The following is an 18,808-nucleotide window of genomic DNA, read 5'->3' as shown; positions in this document are numbered from 1 at the left end:
AAGAGCTCGAGTAGAAAGTGTGCTGTTAAAGTAGAGTTCCTCAGTGTTTTCTTTTGTAAAGCGTGTTTGTTTATAAAGGTAATACTATTGTGTTATTATTGGGACAATAAAGGGATTAAAAAGGTTTGTGCGGACATAAATATATTTCATCTATCCATTGTCTTATGTTTACATTTTTGATAAATGTTAATAAATTATATTCCTTTTTAGATCCAGTTATTCCCTTTGCTAACAAGCCCGAATAAATGTTACACTTTATTAAAAAAATCAATAGCATTGATCTACATTTTATTATTTTAAAAGCACAGTTATGTAATTATTTGTAATTGATTTATGACATAGTTTCACATTTCGTTTTCAGACCTAATGATCCTTTATTAAATGGGAAAATTCTATCCCTTGCCAAGCCACTTTCTTTAAGCATTTTTGCCCGTGGCCATGAAACTCTGCTAATTCCATCTTTTGTTTTTAATCATTGTAAAAGCTGCACCAAACACTGAGAGATGAAAAACCTGAAAACAACCTTCACTCACTGTAGCTCTGGGTTTTAGTTTTTCAGAAGAGAAGGCAGAAATACGGCAGATGGCTGATGTACCAGAAAGATGATATGACATCAGCCCGTTCACTTTATTGTCTCAAACTAATGCATTTAAAGTCTGTGTCTTGGTATTAAAATAAACCTGGTTTGACTGATGGTGTCTGCAGGGACACTGATGTTCACGTCAGAGACTGTGTCAGATCTTACACAGAGGACTGGGCCGTCGTCAACAGAAAGTAAGGCTTCATTTTGTGATGATATATAAATATATATTCTTTAAAGATGTTCAATTGTCCACTTTGCTTAAATGGCTGTTTGCTCCTTCAGATATCACAAACTCGGTACGGGTTTCAACCCCAACACTCTGGACAAGCAGAAGGAGCGTCAGAAAGGTCTGCCCAAGCAGGTGTTTGAGGCCGATGAGATGCCAGACAGCAGCAGCTACCAGGACGACCAGGTATAAAAATCAATTGACCAAACTGCTGGTGTGTGTTGAAAATGTCTTGAAGGCCACAAGCTGCTCCAGCTCCTCCACCAGCTCTGCTTCTGAAGACATGTTTCCGTCCTGGTTGTTCTGTAGGACGACTTGAAGCGGCGGTCGATGTCTATAGACGACACGCCGCGCGGCAGCTGGGCCTGCAGCATCTTTGACTTGAAGAACTCCGTCCCCGACGCCCTCCTCCCTCACCTGCTCGACCGCGCTCCCAACGACGAGATCGACCGGCACAACGAGGAGCTGCGCAAGGCGAACCGCCACCGGGAACTCTTTGCTCTGCACCCGGCCCTCGATGAGGTGAGGCATTCCTTTACATCTGCAGGAACCATTACATTTACATGGCACTTTTGCAGGCTGACCTCAATCTTTCAGCTTCAAAACCAGTGCATGGATTGAATTCTTAGTGTGACACGTCAAAGCATGAACATACACAAATTCAAAATTGACCATTTCTACTGTTTTTTTTTTTTAATGTATGTGAATGTGTAGGAGGAGCCCATTGAGCGCCACTGTGTGCCTGAAGTACCCAAAGAACACTTTGGCCAGAGGCTACTCGTCAAGTGCTTGTCCTTGAAGTAAGTGGTGGACAGCCTTTTTCCAGAAGAAAAAAAAGGCTTTTAGCTCTTATATTTAATGCTACTTTCTGCTGACCCTCTGCTTTTTCTCTTCCCTTGAAGGTTCGAGATCGAAATTGAACCCATATTTGCTAGTTTGGCCTTATACGATGTCAAGGAAAAGAAAAAGGTAAGCTGTTATGCTTTCCTCAGTGCCTCCCTCAGCCCTGAGTTGTTGGGTCACTTCTGCAAACCATTAAAAATGTTGGGAGGCCAAAAACGAATTTGATGAGTGGACTATAAAATTTTATGTTGTGGCCCTGTTATGCTTTGGGGAACGCAATTAAATCACACACTGGAACTATGTGTCTATCTGAAGAAGATCACCTTCCTCTTCCTGCTCCCCTCTAGCTGACAGACACTAGAGGGTAGCACTTGCCTTGATAAGTGAATCACTCATATGTTTTGCTCTGCACAGGAGCTCTCTTATATCACAAGTGGGTCATTTGTCACTGAACTGTTATGATATCAGATTCCAGAAGTTGTCGTTTTGTGATTATACTGCTACGTTTAACTTCCCTGTCATGAAAATGTGATAATGCACGTTTTGTATGTGTCCCTCAGATATCGGAGAACTTTTTCTTTGACCTGAACTCCGAGCAGACGAAGGGGCTGCTGCGTCCACACACTCAGACAGCGGCCATCTCTACGCTGGCTCGCTCGGCCATATTCTCCATTACTTATCCCTCCCAGGATGTCTTCCTCGTCATCAAGGTCAGACTACTAGGACATATTTTTCCTCAATCAAATCTTTTATTGCACAAAAACATATTTATTTCAATATTGTATCGACCCAAATGTAAGATTTACGTCCAACACCTGCAAAAAAATACCTTTTGACGATATAAAACACTTGCAAGTCTCGTTTGGAAAGTTTCCTCAACAAAGTTTTAGTCCAACAAAGATCCTTGAATCCTTTTCTCTCATAAAAGTGACACATAAAATTCTTCTATTACCACTGTTCCTCTCCCCTCTCAAAAAGAATATCTGATGTTGTAAATAGTCTTCAAATGCAATACGACTTTGACATTTTCAAATGTAATGTCTGGAGGAAAGTATTGTTATATATATATATATAAAGGGCAGATAAGGTCATTTAAACATGTCTGAAAAAACTATTTGACAGTCAGTGTGTGTCCTGGATGAGGTTTTTATTGCCGTGTGAGTGTGACGGCTGTGAACTGTGTGTTCTCTGTCCCCCAGCTGGAGAAAGTTCTGCAGCAAGGTGATATCGGAGAGTGTGCAGAACCCTACATGGTCTTCAAGGAGTCAGACGCTGCCAAGGTATCATGAGTGTGAATGAGATTTTGAGGTTTGCGTCAGGTGTACTTCAACAATAACAATAATATGTTTTTTTATAAGATAATGAATATATTCTTCTTTATCCACCATTTCAGTCTTATGTGTAGTTTTAAAACTGCCTCCTGTTCCTTGCACTTCCACCCATGTTGCTGCTGAAATATTGCATCATTAAATACTTTCTGTGATTGAATGGACATGAACACTTAAATATAGCTTTTAAGCATTTTTAGAAAGTTTTTGGAAGCACAAAGCTTAATCAAATTATGTCTTTATTCAGAATAAAGAGAAGCTGGAGAAGCTTCGCGGCCAGTCGGAGCAGTTCTGCCAGCGTCTGGGTCGCTACCGAATGCCCTTCGCCTGGACCGCCATCCACCTGATGAACATTGTGAACAGTGCCGGCAGTTTGGAGAGAGACACGGAGCTGGAGATGAGCCTCTCAGGTCTGACATTCCCTTTCAACACAACCAACCCTTTGGATTGTAGCTGCAGACATGTCAGGATCAGGTCATTAGAAGTCACAGAGTGGAAGCAAACAACGCTTGAGCAATGTTTTGCTTTGCAGAGCTTTCAGCCACTCACAGTCTCGGTGTCCTATAGAGTCAGGGAACAAAGATCTGGTGGTCACGCATGAGGCTCATGGACGGTTCAATACCTTACTTTATCTAAAAACTATTTCCGTTGACAAATAGTTAGTAAAGCAAATTCAAACACGGAGCAAAACAACGTATTTAACCGTATCGATCCTCGATGTGTCCTTTTGAGTTTGACCCTTTGGTGTTTGTCTGATCTTTGACCTCACAAGTGTCTGTGATCCTGGCTGCCTCTTTGTTGCTAGGCAGAAATATGTTCTGTCAACTAAGACAATCGAATATTCCAATTGTTTCTTTAATTGTTTGTCTCCAGAGAGAAAAGGCTCATGGTCCGAGCGAAGAAACTCGAGCATCATGGGAAGACGCTCCCTGGAGAGGACCACCAGTGGAGATGAGTCGTGCAGTCTGACGGGCTTTAGACCTGCAACACTCACCATCACCAACTTCTTCAAACAGGTCCCTGCTACAACACACATGCACACAAACAAGTCTGAGGGATATGAGGGCTGTATCCTCTAAAATATCTTTTATATATTGTTTATTCTCTATATGTGTGTCAGGAGGGAGACAGACTGAGCGATGAAGACTTGTTTAAGTTTCTAGCAGATATGAGAAGACCCTCTTCGGTTCTGAGGAGACTCAGACCCATCACAGGTACGGGGGCTTGTTCTTTAATTTAAACACAGTTCTCAACTTTAACTGCCATCACAGTTCACATTTGATGACTTGAACCACCTGTGTTTTGAATGAATTGTAATCCTTCCTTTGTTTGTTTGTTTCTTTACTTCTCCTTCGGTCTTCTGTGACTGTCACCACAGCCCAGTTGAAGTTGGATATTTCACCAGCTCCAGAGAACCCCCACTATTGCTTGACCCCTGACCTCCATCAAGTTAAACCTTACCCTGACAGTAGGGTACGTCCTACCAGAGAGATCCTGGAGTTCCCTGCGAGGGATGTCTACGTGCCGAACACCACATACAGGTATGGAAAGAAATATTTGCAGTAGGGGGAAAAAAGCTTGTTTCTTACCTCTCAGGTTGATGAAATTATTCAATATTGTGTATTCATTTGTTAAGCTTTCACTTTAAATTACTTCTCAGTAGGTTGCTAAAAGCCAAGCTATTTTAAATGGTTTTATTTTAATGAAACATTTGAATGTGTTCATCACAAGCCTTTCATTCAGGTATAGCTTCATAAATGTCCTTCAAATATCACATTAAAATGTTAAAAATCACATTTTCTTAAAGAAATCCCCTATTGTTCGGCTTGTTCGGTCATCTACATTTATTTAATATGAATATAGGCTAAATGCTATGGCTAGAGCCCCATTTAATGCCTTAACACACCTTTAACTCCTAGAAATCTGCACACCCACAGTTTGCACTGTGATGACCGGCACTGTGGCTCCTATGTGTCTACCAGTGTGTAAATATTCTGAACCAGTGCTTTTCATGCCAAGGTCTCTTGGAGAGATGTTCATATAACCTGATGTGGCTGATGACATGTATTGCAGTTGCAGGTCTGGTTTGTTTGAAGATAACAGATTAACAAATATCAGACCTAACTGATCCACCACAGAGAGCTAAGTAGACTGGGTGAAAGGATAGCATTGCAGTTTTTGTCTTTTCGTTTTTTTTTAATAATTTTATCACGAAAAAGAAATACAAGACTTCCAGAAGCAGTATGGTTTGATATTATTGAAAGTTTACAATGTTTCCTCTTTAAAACTTTACTGCAGAACCTTTGTCTTTCCTCACAGACTATCACTCTCTCTTTTAGACAAGCTTGTTTTATTCAGAGATACCATTATATTGCCATTTTGGAAATCCCTTGTTATGCCGCCTTTCCTTTTTTGTAGTGGATCAAATCACCTGGGATTTTGTTACTACTATGTGTGCTTCGCATGCCGGTGTTAAGAAATCAGAGGCATGATGCCATGCTGCATCCTTTTTGACACAGACATCGACTCGTCCCTGTTACTTTATCCACTGCTGGCATAAAGGTGGAAAAACCATCCTCCGCCCTATCCCATGTTTTGTACCCTTTGCTCAATGCCAACTTCCTGTTCTATTTTGAGCATCCCATTCTTTGGAAACTTTCTAGGTTTCATACTTCTAGTTGCTGAGCCTACTCTGATTCCATCGCATCACATCAGGTCTGGTTAGCCAATCACTGGGTTGACGTAAGCACCAGGTCCAGCATGGGAATGTAACTACAGACACCAGATTAAATCCCTGATGTGACACACAAAGAGATTTATCTGGCACTGATTAACTGCAGTGAATTAATTTGACATGGGGTTGAATAGAAAAGACTTTAGTTGATATGTAGAAGTCAGACACTTAAAGTAAAAGTCTCCCAGAGGATATTTATCTGAATATCCTGTTTTTAAATAATGAGTATACTTTGATATAATAATATTTATCCAGATTGTATTAATATGTAAGCATGCAGTTCGTATATAAGTCCATATAATTTGATTGAGAAGAAATATATTCAGAAGGAAATATTATTTGGCTCAGACAACCAATGCAAGTCACGTTGGAAAGGTGTTGGGCCACATTGATTTTTATTTTGTCAACATGACTCGTTAGCACATCACTACTTGTCAGGGTTACGTGTTAGGATGAGGTACATTTACAGTAGAGCTAAAGGAATGGACAAGAGTCAATATGACTCAATAACATAGGAAATACATGGAAATGAGTACCAGCATATATCTTATAATAGCATGAACATGGTTTAAATACTTTACACAGTAAAAAAAACATAGAACAAACAAAAGGAAACGTTTTGTAATATGCTGCCCAAGGTTTGTATGTCCTCATTCATTCGTATGGACCATTCTGCTGCTGTGTTGTCCTAGAAACCTGACATTCAGTTTATAGTTAGCATGCATTATGTTTTCACATCACAAAGATAAAATTAACTATTGTCACAAAACAAAAAGATGGCCAGGTCATCTCAGTTTAAGAGCTCGATGCTGTCCTGTGACATTTTGCAACCGGCACTACATCGGACTGCTGATTATGGATCAATATGTCCATTTTGCAAGTGATTGCAGATGTTGCATCATGAGGATTCTACTGTCCCTGCTGGATCAGACCCAATAGGTTAACGACCTATGTGGCATTTGTTGCAACAGTGCGACAGTTCAGCATTTTTTGGCCCGTTCAGTCAGACTCTGCACCAGTCTGTGTCAGAATGATATCAGCAGGCAATCTGCTTAATGTTGCATATAAATTAGGATTTTAGTTTGATGCCTGATTTACTTTGCTTTCCCTTCCCTATGAAACTTATCGGTTGAGCGTTACATATTACTAACGTTTATGAAAGATGCCAGCCGTGTTGGTAGAGAGCAGAAGGTGTGAGTTGGGGGGTTCAGTTGTAGGAGTTAGGAGTTTGGTCTGGTCGCACAGTGATCTTTGTCATCCGGAGGGAATATGAAGGCCCGGTGCCGGGCTTCCAGTGAATTGCCTTCCTCCTCACAGAGCGTCCCTTTGCCCTCAGCCACAAATACCTTCCATTGAGGTTGGTCTCTCCGCAGCCGTTGAACCACCAACCACCTGCCAGAGAGTTGAGACAAGAGGCACAAGTTAAACATAGCTTGGTATTGACAAATTGATCGTGTCGGTAATTATTAACATGATTTGGATTATTGCTGTGGTGAGGATTCAGTCGGAGAATCGGCTGGAGTATCTCTTTACCTGAGTAATTGCGAGTGCAGAAGTTGTTTTGCTGGCTCATGTTATTTCTGTCTTTAGTGGAGAATCTCGTGCCGGTTATGTTGGCTATGGCGTTGGGCAGGCTACCAGAGAAATGGCTGACGTGAAGGGTGTAGTCCTTTGAGCGACCGTCCAATGATAAGCGGTACTCAGCCCAGTGCTTCTCCTCCTTCCAATCCTCCAAATCTATACGTAGGATGGAAGCTCCCTGCTGGGCGAGACTGTGGATCTTCTTCAAGCCCAGCCAGAAGTCCTCTGTGTTAAACATACACATATAGTTTTAACCTTGTATAAACATTTCAACAGCAGGCAATCTTAAAAAGTTTCTAGTCTCAGACAACATTTTACTCATTTATCAATTTCAAATTAATCTCCAGTAGTGACTTAAGTCCTGCATCTTTAATCCAGAAGAAATACATGCTTGACACGTGTTGCCCTTGAGCTATGGTTGCATGCTGCAGTTAGCTGTAAGGTATAAATATTTGACAGGTAGTTAAGTAGCAGAGCAACTTAAATTCATGGCTGCAGGAGCCATTCTTCTGGAATGCAGCACGACAGCATGTATGAGCAGCTGTCTGACCCGGTGTGTACTGCAGGGAAAGTTGCCAAATCTTTGTGTGTTAACCACACAGTAGAAGTCAGTCTGTCAGTTTAGGGCTGATGGGGAAACAATTACTGTTTCCTATGACTGGGCCTACAGGGGGCTATCTTTGGTTGTTTTTATGTTTTAAAAAAGTGTAATTATTTGTATCTGCTTAAGTTCTGCAGCAGAGTATAAGCACCTATGGCACAACCGTGTATTTTTTGTTAATACGCAATTTGAGGGCCTATCTGGAATGTAACACAAAGTTTTCAAAAAGCTACTCACTTTCCAGGTCTCCAAATCCTTCCTCATATTTCTCCCATGTCTGGTCAAAATCCACTGAGCCATCGATCCTGTGCTGGATGACAGCTGAGCCGCCATCTGCAGAGTGGATGAGAAGTATATTTCAGTTCGTGGCACATGTCACGCACCTGTTTGCACAAGGATCAGGGAGCTCCCTTATCACAGAAAGTGTAAATAGGTTATTCACCCCTGTGTGTGCCCTTCTTGATAACCTGTTCCTGCGGCTGTCTAGCTTGATAACCTTTTGTCTTTTGGTTCCATGCCCTGAGATGCACGCTAGTGACTTCATCTTTAAGTATGTCAAAGCCTTTGAACACAAAATCTGTATGTTGATGCTTTCGCTGAAACTTCAAATTGCTGTTGTCGCGCTCACCTGATCCCATTTCGCAATACACGTTGAATGGCTCTGATCGGTTTGGCTTGATAACATAGACTCCACTGTTGGCCTCTCCTTTGTGATACAGCTCACTGCAGTCCACGGGGAGGTCTGCAGAACAATACCAAAATAAATACGTACACATTTTTTTATTTTAAGTTATTTCACATTTTGGAACAGCGACTTATGCAAAAATAATTAAAGAATTTTACCGTTTGTGTCCAGGCCAGTGGAGTTTACTGTCAGATATTCAAACATATTCTGAGCTGCAGGGTCTGAATCCGCCGGCTTATCGACTGTATCTTGAAAACTGTCATAGCTTAGCTGCAGGGAAATGCAAATGAATGTGTTGTGTTAAATGATGTCAGCACTTGAAAAAAGCCCCAAATCATTCCCAATATTCCTAAAACCGAATTCTCACAGAGAGCAGATGTTTGGCCTTTAATGGCTGAATGTATTCTAAACTTCCGAACTGGTTGCCTACCTTTTCCTCCAGGTTTTTAATCTTGACTTTCTGGTGGTCAAGTTGATCGTGCTGCTCTTTCACAGCTTTCAGCAGATTGGTGATCGTTCTCTCTTGTGCGTCAATCACATCCTGAAAATGCCACAGGGAAAATATAGTTCATCTTCTCTCCCTATACATATCTTCCTTTTTTAAAATGAGTGACATGAATTCAACAAAACGATAGTTAGAGTTTGAATATCACTTATTAGTTAATGAATATAATTTGTAATATCAGTAACAGGATAGGGAACAGTGAGCCTGTAACACTAAACACTAGAACACAAAATGCATGAGTTAACCTGCTTTTGTTGGAGTTGGAAACTTTGAGAAAAGTTTGTGCAGTTTTTATTTGCTCAATCCTCATTAAAACATGAAAATAACTTGGTGTGATTGAGTCAGCACTTAGCTGCTTACCCTGAGTGTTGTGATTTCACTGAGCTGTTCAGCAGGGACCATGCTCAGTGACAGCCCCTTCAGCCTCTCCTCCAGATTCCCCACCTTGCTCTGCAGCTTGGTGCGCTCGTCGATGATGCCGTTGATCTTGGTGTTGATCTCCAGCGACAGGTTCTTGATCTCCTCATTGTTGGCCTTCAAATAGTTGGTGGTCTTCTTCAGCTCCTCCTCCTCCTCCTTGATCTCTGACGTGACGACGGAGAGCTGGTAGAACGAGCGGTCGAAAATGTTCAGCTTTTGAAAAATGTCGTTGATCTGGGCCTTGGTCTTGTGGACGAACTCCCGCAAACTCTGGCCCAGCTGCAGGAGGCCGTTTGCAAGCAGCCGGACATCGTCCAGCATGGCGAAGCGTGACTTGGCCTCAGTGGGGCTCGGTCCTGTGGTCGAGGCGTGGGGATACTGCGTGGGTTGCATGGTGGTTCGCTCTTCTCTACCTGGGGTTCTCAAATGGACGGCAGTGGTGAAATCAGCAAGCAGCAGCAGCAACAGCCAGAACAGCTTCATCATGATTTCGCTGTCCAGTCCTTGACGGTGGAATGACAGTAATCTTCTGAAACACTGTTGCACTGCTGTTGTGTTCCTCTTCTCTGAGCCTGTTTCTCTCCCTCTGCTTAAAAACATAGACGTCCTTGCTGTTAAAATGATGTGAGAGCAGCAGCCTGCTCTGTTTTATATACTACCCCGTCTGTAGAGGAGGGGGGGGATTAGCTGATCATTAAACCCTACTATGTTTTAGCTGTTTACCCCACCTCCTCCTAAATCCCCCCCCGAAGCCCTCCCTCTCCTGAACAAACAAATCACAGCAGTGAGCAAATGACATTTACACCCCTCCCTTCTCCACTGTCCATTTAACCCCGATCCCCTCTCCACGCCACACCCTGCCCTACACTGTTCTCCATCTATAGCGCCGAGCTTTAGCTGATCAGCAGAATGCCAACAATGGCCATCACTGTTTTTTGATGGATCGTCAGCCTGATCAATCTCAAACCTTATAACCTTGCACACACTTTGCTCTGATTGATAAGGCTGTGTGTAATTAATGCTCCGGGGTTTGATTTAGCATCCTGCTGAATCAGCCGAGCACCGAGCTCTCCTTCGTTCACTCCTCCTTCCCTCTTTGCTCGGGGAGGGGAGTGGGCCTGACATCTGTGCCAGGGTTGAGCTTCTGGACATGAATGATGTGATAGAGGCTGGGCAGTGTGTACTCATCATCTTGATTTTTATTGCTCGGCCTTATCTGGGTTTCTTCAGCTTTGCCATACCGTGTGTAATATTTGTAATGCCACCAGTCACCAAATATGGGGAGTACACACACCCACCCAGCTCGTACTCATACTGGTGAGGGCTTCTCCTTCAGCCTCAGTTCTTCATGGGTTCAATTCTTTCAGATGTTTCTTTGAGATTCTGGTCCATGTTGACACAGTTCCATGAACACATCTCCCATTAGACCACATCTTAAAGTTTGTCTAAAGTTTGTGAAGGAGTTCAAACCAGATGGACTAGTGGCAGAAACTTGGACTATGGGCAGAAAAGGTCTCTGGTTCGACTCCACGGAGAAACAACAAAAAGACGAACCTGGATTGATCTGTCCAAAAATCCAAGAGGATTCTCCCTACCCTGTCTAGTGCCCCTGAGGAAGGCACCTTACTCCCCCAACAACTGCTCCCCGGGCGCCGTACATGGCTGCTCACTGCTCTGTGTGTCCTGCACCAGATGGGTTAAAAGCAGAGGTTAAATTTCCCTCCTTGCATGAGTGTGCTTGTGCATGTCTGTGCATGTGTTTGGGACAAATAATTAAATGTATGTATGTATCTGTATCTCAGATTGATTACCTGCAAACTGGCTAAACTGACATTTGTCATGATAGCGTTGTTCAGACCTGCGCTGAGCTTTGGATATTCTCCTTAAATAATCCAACGGTGCTGTATGTGAGAACCCAAATGGTCAAAGTCACAGGCATCATGTTTCTCCCTTTCTGATCTGGGATGTGAACGTTAACTGAAGATCCTCACCTGTATCTGCACAGTTTTATGCATTTCACTGCTGCCACGTGAATTATTGCACGAATAAGAGTGAGTACAGGTGTTTGTCATGAAGCGCTCGCAGCTTTTAAACGATCATTCTTGTCCTATTTTTGTGGGAAACTTTTAAGTAAGTGATTTCAAGCAAACTTGCAGTGTCGGTGAAATGTGTTCACCATTAGCCAGAGAGTGTGGGGGGGAGGAACTAATTACTGAAATGACTCGATGTAAAATTTAATAGGAATATAAATATTTATACTGTTGGCTTTGCTTACTGCTTGGTTTCCAACTCAAATAAACGGGTCCATATGTGGTGTTAAAAAAGTTTGACCACACAGACTGCACTGTTCATACAGGAATGTGTACATTGGAAATGCATCTTTTATGGCGATTTTCTATTCATTATTGTTGTTAGAGTAAAGCACTAATCAGGCACTTTGTACAGCAAATGAAAGTATTATTAAATTATTACATTCACATTATGACAAATAGCAGAAAATACTGGGATAATTGCCCCATTGCCTGGAGCTTTGGTTTGAAATGGAAACATTTGGCTGGTACAGTGCACCCTGAAATACCACGGTCATCTTAATGAGCTCTTTCTAGTCATTTGTGGTTATAAGGATGGATTACCTCAGCTCTCAGTAATTAAAGGAGGGCTACAGTTTTCATATGAGCAGAGCAGAAAGAAAAGGTCCTATGAAAAAAAAAAAAAAAGAATTGGCCGTGGAGTGAGTGAATGTGAAGGAATGCTGTATCAGCATAAAGCTGGTAATGATATTCAGTATCCTTCAATCCAGCACAGTGCTGAGGATTGGAGGTGAGCGTGTTAAAGGTTTGAATCTGACACGGCTCAGATCTTCTCAGGTCTCTGTGGAGCAGTCATATTCTGCACATGTTTGTATATAAGTTCAAAGAGGCAATTTATATAAAAATGTATTAATAACTCCTACAAGCAGTAATTAATGTGCTATCCACAGCGGTTTGTTAGTTTAAGAATGATGTATTCTAATTTAATCCCTATGAAGCAGCGAGAAGGATTAAATTAAATTGAATTCATGGGTAATCTCTGATTTGTTCAACCTAGATTATAATCAATTCTTACTGCATCCATTTTATTTTATATTCATAAACTTTATTCCATGATTTAATTAAGATTAAGACATTTTCTTTTTCTTAAAAGATAACTACAATTCTAGTACTTTTTGAAGTAGGAATACCCAAGTTTGAAGGAAAATGTTCTGCTCGCTTCAGATATCATGGCCTTTATCATGGCGACCTTTTGGTGAATTCTCCCTAAAATATTACGGAATATTGAGGCCAATAAAGGAATATCTTCTCTTAATATTGCACACTTGCTTCTTAGTCATTATTCCTTCTCTGCGTGCTCTTAAATACTCAACAATAACTTTGTCACCAGGCCTCTTGATGGGAAAGTATTTTGGGAAAGCTGCAGTCAGTAACACACAGTTTGTATTAAGTGTTCATGTGCACTCATTAACCTCAGTTGAATCTGCGGAGACAAACTGTCCAATCGCTGACACTTCAAATCAATGCTTATACAGCTTCTTTTCACACTGAGTCCACTTTCATAGCAGCCATTCAAGTTGTTGGGACAAACTAAGTGATGGGCAACAGGGAGAGAATTCCAATCATCAGACAAGAGCTATTCCCACGCTTCCTCCTCAGTTGTGGTTCCAGCTGTGGTCTCTGTGGGGCCAACCCCACTGACTCCACCACGTCATTGTGGTTTGTCAGCTGATCCCAGGTTGGGTTGCACTTCCAATTCTGGGGCGGCCTCCTCCTTCCCAGCAGTGAAGTAATAGTTATTTGCATTACATCTGCTGGCAACAACATCTGCAATGGTAAAGACGGTTAAATACAACATGTTCTTATTTTTAACCCTCAAGTTGGATGGCGAGAGTTAATTTTCCAAAATGCAAGTTTATTGAGGGAGTTATTTCTCTTTATACTGCTCAAATTATTAGTTTATCAGGACTGAATCATGACATTCAGTCCTCGTCCTCTCGCCTGTTCTTTAAACTGGTTTAAGATTTTTATGTTGCATCTTTTATGGTTGGTAACAGGCTTAAATGATAGTAACAATTACAAAAAAACCTGTCTGGAGTTATATGATTGTTTGTGTATCTTTTGCACTGATATGATTTGCTACCTGTATTTTGAGTGCTTTTATCTTTGTGTTTTTCAGGAATCTGCTTTATGTGAATCCTCAAAGTCTTAACTTCGCCAACCGCCAAGGCTCCGCCCGCAACATTACAGTGAAAGTGCAATTCATGAATGGAGAGGATCCTAACAATGCAATGCCGGTACGTCATCATAAAACAGTTAGCACTTATCAAGTGTTATCAGCCGTACCACAAGAGCTGTGACTTAGCTGAATGTGTCACTGTGCTGGCAGCAGAATAACTTTGACCATTTTCATGTTTGTTTTACATTTTCACGTTATTCTACAGCTGTATGAATGTTAACAAATACACATCTTCAGAAACAGTCCTAATTCATTCATTCAATGGAGCTCAATTGTCCCTGAACGTCAGTATTGTTTTTATTATCCTCCCAGGTGATATTCGGGAAGTCCAGTTGTGCAGATTTCGCAAAAGAGGCCTACACTGCTGTGGTGTACCATAACAGGTAGGTCATTGGTCTTTTGGCACATGGTGGTATTAATATAGAGTTGCTACAGGCGTGGAGGTCTGGTGCCTGCAGAGATGAAATGATAAATAGGAAGCAAGTCGGCCATTCTAAGATTAGATAGTCCACTATTAGCTCCAATCAGAATTTAAGCCTTAAAAAAGTGTTAAATATGTTAAAATATTATATTCTAGGTCTGAAATACATTGAGGCTGTCTTAATTATGTTAACGGTCATTTGGCAGCCTTCATAGTTTGTAATGTGTTCGTGTGTCACAGTTGTTTCTGTACGATACATATATTTGCATGCTGAGATAAAACTTAAAACAAGACTAACATAGAGCTGATAACTGTCTGCAAACATCCCGGTCAGAATTGATCTCACTAGACTCTGCTTGTCTGTTGGAAACTCTCTGGATGTCCACAGCCTCTTTCTGTAGCTTGTAAGATAATGAGGCTTTTTGAGGGTTATTCTCTCCTTGGCTACTTCACCTTATCTTTAATTATGTGGAAGTCTAATTCTGGGATTCCGGTATTCCATCACATCTGTCGTACTTGACATAGGTCTTAAAGTTAATTCATTATGGTCTTAAAAGGGTCTTAAAAATCTTCAATTTAACTTGTTTAAAACTTGTTGAGTGACCGGTCTGGAGAAGTAGGTGAAAGATTAATCCAAAGATCCCAAAATCTCCATATCAAAAACATACGTCTTTTTTTTCCTCTCTTCTTACTCTTTTTAATGTCGACCATTATGTCGTTATCACAATCTGATTTAGTGAATGGCTTACCTTGGCAGTGCTGTGTTACCTGCAGATTTTGAGAAAGCCAAAATGCTTTGTCTCGTATGGATAATCTGTAATTAAACTCACAGATGTTCCCTTTTAATTCACCTTTATTGTGCCGTCTTCTCTTATACCTCCACTGCCCTACATTTTGATGGCTTTCATTAAAGAAAGAGTTGAGTCAACCTTCTGGTTATGGTCATATGGTGTCCTTGAGTTTCCCTCGTCTGTACATAAGAGTTGAGGGGTCTCTTATATTTTATCACCACTATTAGGTGTTTTTTACGACACCCGGTGGTTTGTCATTTGACACCCAAGGGTCAAACATTCAAGGCCAAAGTTAATCAACCTGTGAATAATGTCCCACCGTGATGTGGTGGCTCAGGCATGAGGACGTCTATCAGTTAACGGTCAATTACAGTCTATAATTTTGCTCAGAAATGGCACAATATTTCTTTTATCAGGACCTTAAAGCTAAGTGAGAGAAAAGTGAATGACAAGGGTCTCTTTCAACGGATTTGTTGTATAAATCTGGAAAGCTTCCACCTTTTGTGCTTTTAGCTTTAATTCCCTGGGCCCTGGTAATAAACCATTATCTTTCCTACACCAGTTAAGTTGTTTGTTTTTGAGGACTTTTCCCTTCTGAAATGTTGGTTCCCATGAGAAATTAAAACCTTTCTCTGACCTTTTTCAAACAGTTTTGGTCGCTTACATCCTGGTGGGTTTGTTAATGGGCCTGCTGTTGTTAAGGGCTGTTGTTTTTGGGCACTGACTCTCAGACAGAGTGTCCTAATGTAGGAATATACTATATATATATAAATCAGATGAATTGACTTCCTCAATGAACCCTTGCTCCTTCTTGAGACAAATATTCCCTAGTCATTGACATTACCTGTCCAACATGGCTGAATTAATCTATTTAGTGTGGTTTTCTCTCCCAATCTATCAATTTAATGAATAGCAAGCTGCTTGTCACACGTTTTTTCAACATGGTCTTGAATCTTTGTCACTGTTTGCCGTCACCAGATCACCTGACTTCCACGATGAGATCAAGATCAAGTTGCCAGCCTCCCTGTCGGACCACCACCACATTCTCTTCACCTTTTACCACGTCAGCTGCCAGCAGAAGCAGAACACACCTCTGGAGACCCCTGTGGGATACACGGTGGGTAACAGTCACTGGTGCAGCTACTGACGCTCGTGCATGCTCAAGCATTCATTTAGCTAATTCAGCAACATCTGAATTTCTATCTAAAGCCTTAAAAACAACATAATGAATTTAGTTTATTATATAAAAAAGTCGTTGTTGTCTGTATTTGATTTTGTTTCTTCCTGTCTCTGTAGTGGATCCCCATGTTGCAGAGCGGCCGTCTGCGGACGGGACACTTCTGTCTTCCTGTGTCTCTGGAAAAACCACCACAATCCTACTCGGTTCTCTCCCCAGATGTAAGACGCCTTTTTTAAAATGCAAATATTTCAAATTTAATATCAATAAAAGGGCAGTTCTGATAATTTTTTATGAAGGATAAGCCAACATCATTTAAACTCTTTAACTGTGTTTTTTGGGGTGAAATGGAAAAACAAGAGCAGCCTTCAAACTGTATGATTATCAGTAGATTCAATGTCCAGTAATGCTCCATGAAAACTATAAATCTTGCCAGTGCTCCACAGATTGAACTCATTGTTATTGTTCTTCAGGTTCCTCTCCCGGGGATGAAGTGGGTGGACAACCATCGAGGAGTGTTCAATGTGGAAGTGGTGTCTGTTTCAGCCCTACACACACAGGTAACTGGGCTGTATTCACTGATTATGTGGATCTTGTCATCACCTGTCATCCCTCTTGCTCCACCCCTTCTTCCATCTGTATATATTTCACCCTGGGGAAAAGCTGCTCGAAAATAAGAAACACTAGATCCCCAAAATAAGCTGTTGTTAGAAATAAAGAAGAAAAGCGTCATAGTCATATTTGTCGCCTAATTATCAATTTCATTGCATTACACAACCCAAACATAACCATTTTAAATTCCTGTTAAAGTTAAGAGAAGCCACCACACAGTACTTCCACATGTAGACAGGAATTCCCTTCCCAGCACCAGTTCATTACTGGGTGCAGCTCAGCTCACCAGGTTCTTACTGAGGTCTACTCCATCTCTGTGTCGGCTGTGGTGTAGAGGGCAGGACTTTGGTCCACAGGAGCCTAACTGGGACTAATGTGCTCATAAATCACTGCCGCTGGCGTAGATTACACACGCTAGGTTCCTGTGCTCTTGTAGTAATGTTCGCTTTGCGGTTTCCACTCGCTGAGCCAACTGGCCGGCTCGGAGTTACAGACGAGTAGATCCAAGCCTACTTTTGTTTGTTGACTGCCTTCCTTCCCTTTTTATTCATCTTTCTCTAACTTAAACATGTGTTTCCCTATAAGCTCTAAGCTATATCCCATTTCTGCATTGCATTTATTTTTCCAATAGATTTTCCACTCTCTGTTCTCATTTGCTCTCCAATGCCCTGTCGTTTTTATTCTCCCACTATAGGACCAGTACCTGGATAAGTTCTTTGCCTTGGTTCACGCCCTGGATGAGCACATGTTTCCAGTCAGAATAGGAGACATGCGCATCATGGAGAACAACCTGGAGGCTGAGCTCAAGTCCAGCATTGCGGCTCTGAACTCTTCCCAGCTGGAGCCGGTGGTTCGATTCCTTCACCTCCTACTCGACAAGTTGGTTCTGCTCATAGTGCGGCCGCCGGTCATCGCTGGACAGATAGGTAAGCTACTGTATCACATTGAGTAAAAAGCCATGAGCTTGGAGGTGTTGGTTTACATTGAAATGTCCCTTAAGCTACTGTAGGCCATGGATAACACATAACACATTTACATTAGCTAAGAATTCCTATACCGAATTTGTCGATTTGTTAATAACACTATTATAATGCAAGTTTAAATAAATACATGCAAAAGTCATGGTCACTCTCTAAAAAAACTGTATGTGCGTCATCCTGTCTGAACCTTTGTGTGTATGTGTGTGGGCGTGTGTGTTTAGTGAATCTGGGCCAGGCATCCTTCGAGGTCATGGCATCCATAGTGAACCGGCTTCACAAGTACCTGGACAGCAGCCAGGACATGCACGGCCGCAACAGCCTGCTGTCCTCTTACATCCACTATGTCTTCCGCTTGCCGAGCACCGACCCCAACGCGCCATCGCCAGGTGATCAATAAATTTGACCTCCTCATGATTTCCTTTGATTTACATCTGTTCTTCTGTTTTCCCCACTAAGTTGACCTCATCCAATCACAGCTCACCCTCACCGGGGGTGTCCGTGATCAAACCTACCTGCCATAATTTTTATTTTCCTATTTCTTTTTTTTATCTTTTCCTTTATTTCCCCCCCACATCCATTTTGTCTTCCACCCAACACAGACACCAACTCATCCTCAACAGGTAGATATGGTCCACTGCTGTACATTTTTCATCTATGCTCATTCCTTCTTCCTTTTTAATTGAAGTTATGTTCATGCGTTTGACGGACACAATTTCCTGCAGATCCTGTGTTAGTTCAAACCATCCACTGGCAAGACATTCATTGTTTCACACAACTCCATATAACTAGATTATACTTCGTTAGAGATGAAGTTTACGAACGCAGAGCTCCTACAAATTGAAAGCGAGGTGACAAGCAGAGGATTAACAACTAGCTGCTGCAAAGTTACAAAGCATTTGAAGTTATGTTGCCAGACTCTTAGCAAACAGAATAACAATTCCACCTTTTAGAAGAAAGCCCTTTTAGTGGACGATTCATGGACTGTTACAGTTGCCCAATAAGATTTCATTGAAGCCACTGCAGCAGTGTCAAGGCTGCAAGTGGAGATGATC

The 18,808-nt window shown here is 41.7% G+C and overlaps 2 protein-coding genes across 3 annotated transcripts in view; one reads left to right on the top strand and one right to left on the bottom strand.

Annotated features, from left to right (window-relative positions):
• Positions 1 to 18,808, top strand: part of dock7 (dedicator of cytokinesis 7) — a 44,011-nt gene that overhangs the window by 5,457 nt on the left and 19,746 nt on the right. Inside the window, exons 4-22 of one of the 2 annotated variants that reach the window (XM_061078203.1) lie at positions 706 to 774; positions 866 to 995; positions 1,119 to 1,331; positions 1,524 to 1,609; positions 1,712 to 1,778; positions 2,213 to 2,362; positions 2,852 to 2,932; positions 3,228 to 3,390; positions 3,854 to 3,996; positions 4,101 to 4,194; positions 4,359 to 4,521; positions 13,716 to 13,833; positions 14,088 to 14,158; positions 15,966 to 16,104; positions 16,284 to 16,385; positions 16,638 to 16,724; positions 17,471 to 17,702; positions 17,978 to 18,142; positions 18,356 to 18,376. In XM_061078203.1, coding sequence (XP_060934186.1) covers positions 706 to 774; positions 866 to 995; positions 1,119 to 1,331; positions 1,524 to 1,609; positions 1,712 to 1,778; positions 2,213 to 2,362; positions 2,852 to 2,932; positions 3,228 to 3,390; positions 3,854 to 3,996; positions 4,101 to 4,194; positions 4,359 to 4,521; positions 13,716 to 13,833; positions 14,088 to 14,158; positions 15,966 to 16,104; positions 16,284 to 16,385; positions 16,638 to 16,724; positions 17,471 to 17,702; positions 17,978 to 18,142; positions 18,356 to 18,376 — 2,294 coding nt within the window. The remainder of the gene's footprint in view (positions 1 to 705; positions 775 to 865; positions 996 to 1,118; positions 1,332 to 1,523; positions 1,610 to 1,711; positions 1,779 to 2,212; positions 2,363 to 2,851; positions 2,933 to 3,227; positions 3,391 to 3,853; positions 3,997 to 4,100; positions 4,195 to 4,358; positions 4,522 to 13,715; positions 13,834 to 14,087; positions 14,159 to 15,965; positions 16,105 to 16,283; positions 16,386 to 16,637; positions 16,725 to 17,470; positions 17,703 to 17,977; positions 18,143 to 18,355; positions 18,377 to 18,808) is intronic. The other variant, XM_061078204.1, reaches the window with a different exon arrangement.
• Positions 6,091 to 10,120, bottom strand: angptl3 (angiopoietin-like 3). Its single transcript, XM_061078205.1, has 7 exons — positions 9,447 to 10,120; positions 9,012 to 9,122; positions 8,740 to 8,851; positions 8,525 to 8,638; positions 8,134 to 8,229; positions 7,248 to 7,520; positions 6,091 to 7,106 (listed from the first exon to the last, which is right to left on the bottom strand). The coding sequence occupies exons 1-7, from the start codon at positions 10,104 to 10,106 to the stop codon at positions 6,922 to 6,924; spliced, it is 1,551 nt and encodes a 516-aa protein (XP_060934188.1). The 5' UTR covers positions 10,107 to 10,120; the 3' UTR covers positions 6,091 to 6,921.

The sequence above is a fragment of the Limanda limanda genome, chromosome 9 (genome assembly GCF_963576545.1).
Source record: "Limanda limanda chromosome 9, fLimLim1.1, whole genome shotgun sequence".
Taxonomy (NCBI): domain Eukaryota; kingdom Metazoa; phylum Chordata; class Actinopteri; order Pleuronectiformes; family Pleuronectidae; genus Limanda; species Limanda limanda.
Note: the sequence above shows the minus strand (reverse complement) of the source record. Positions and strands in the feature narration are given on the sequence as shown.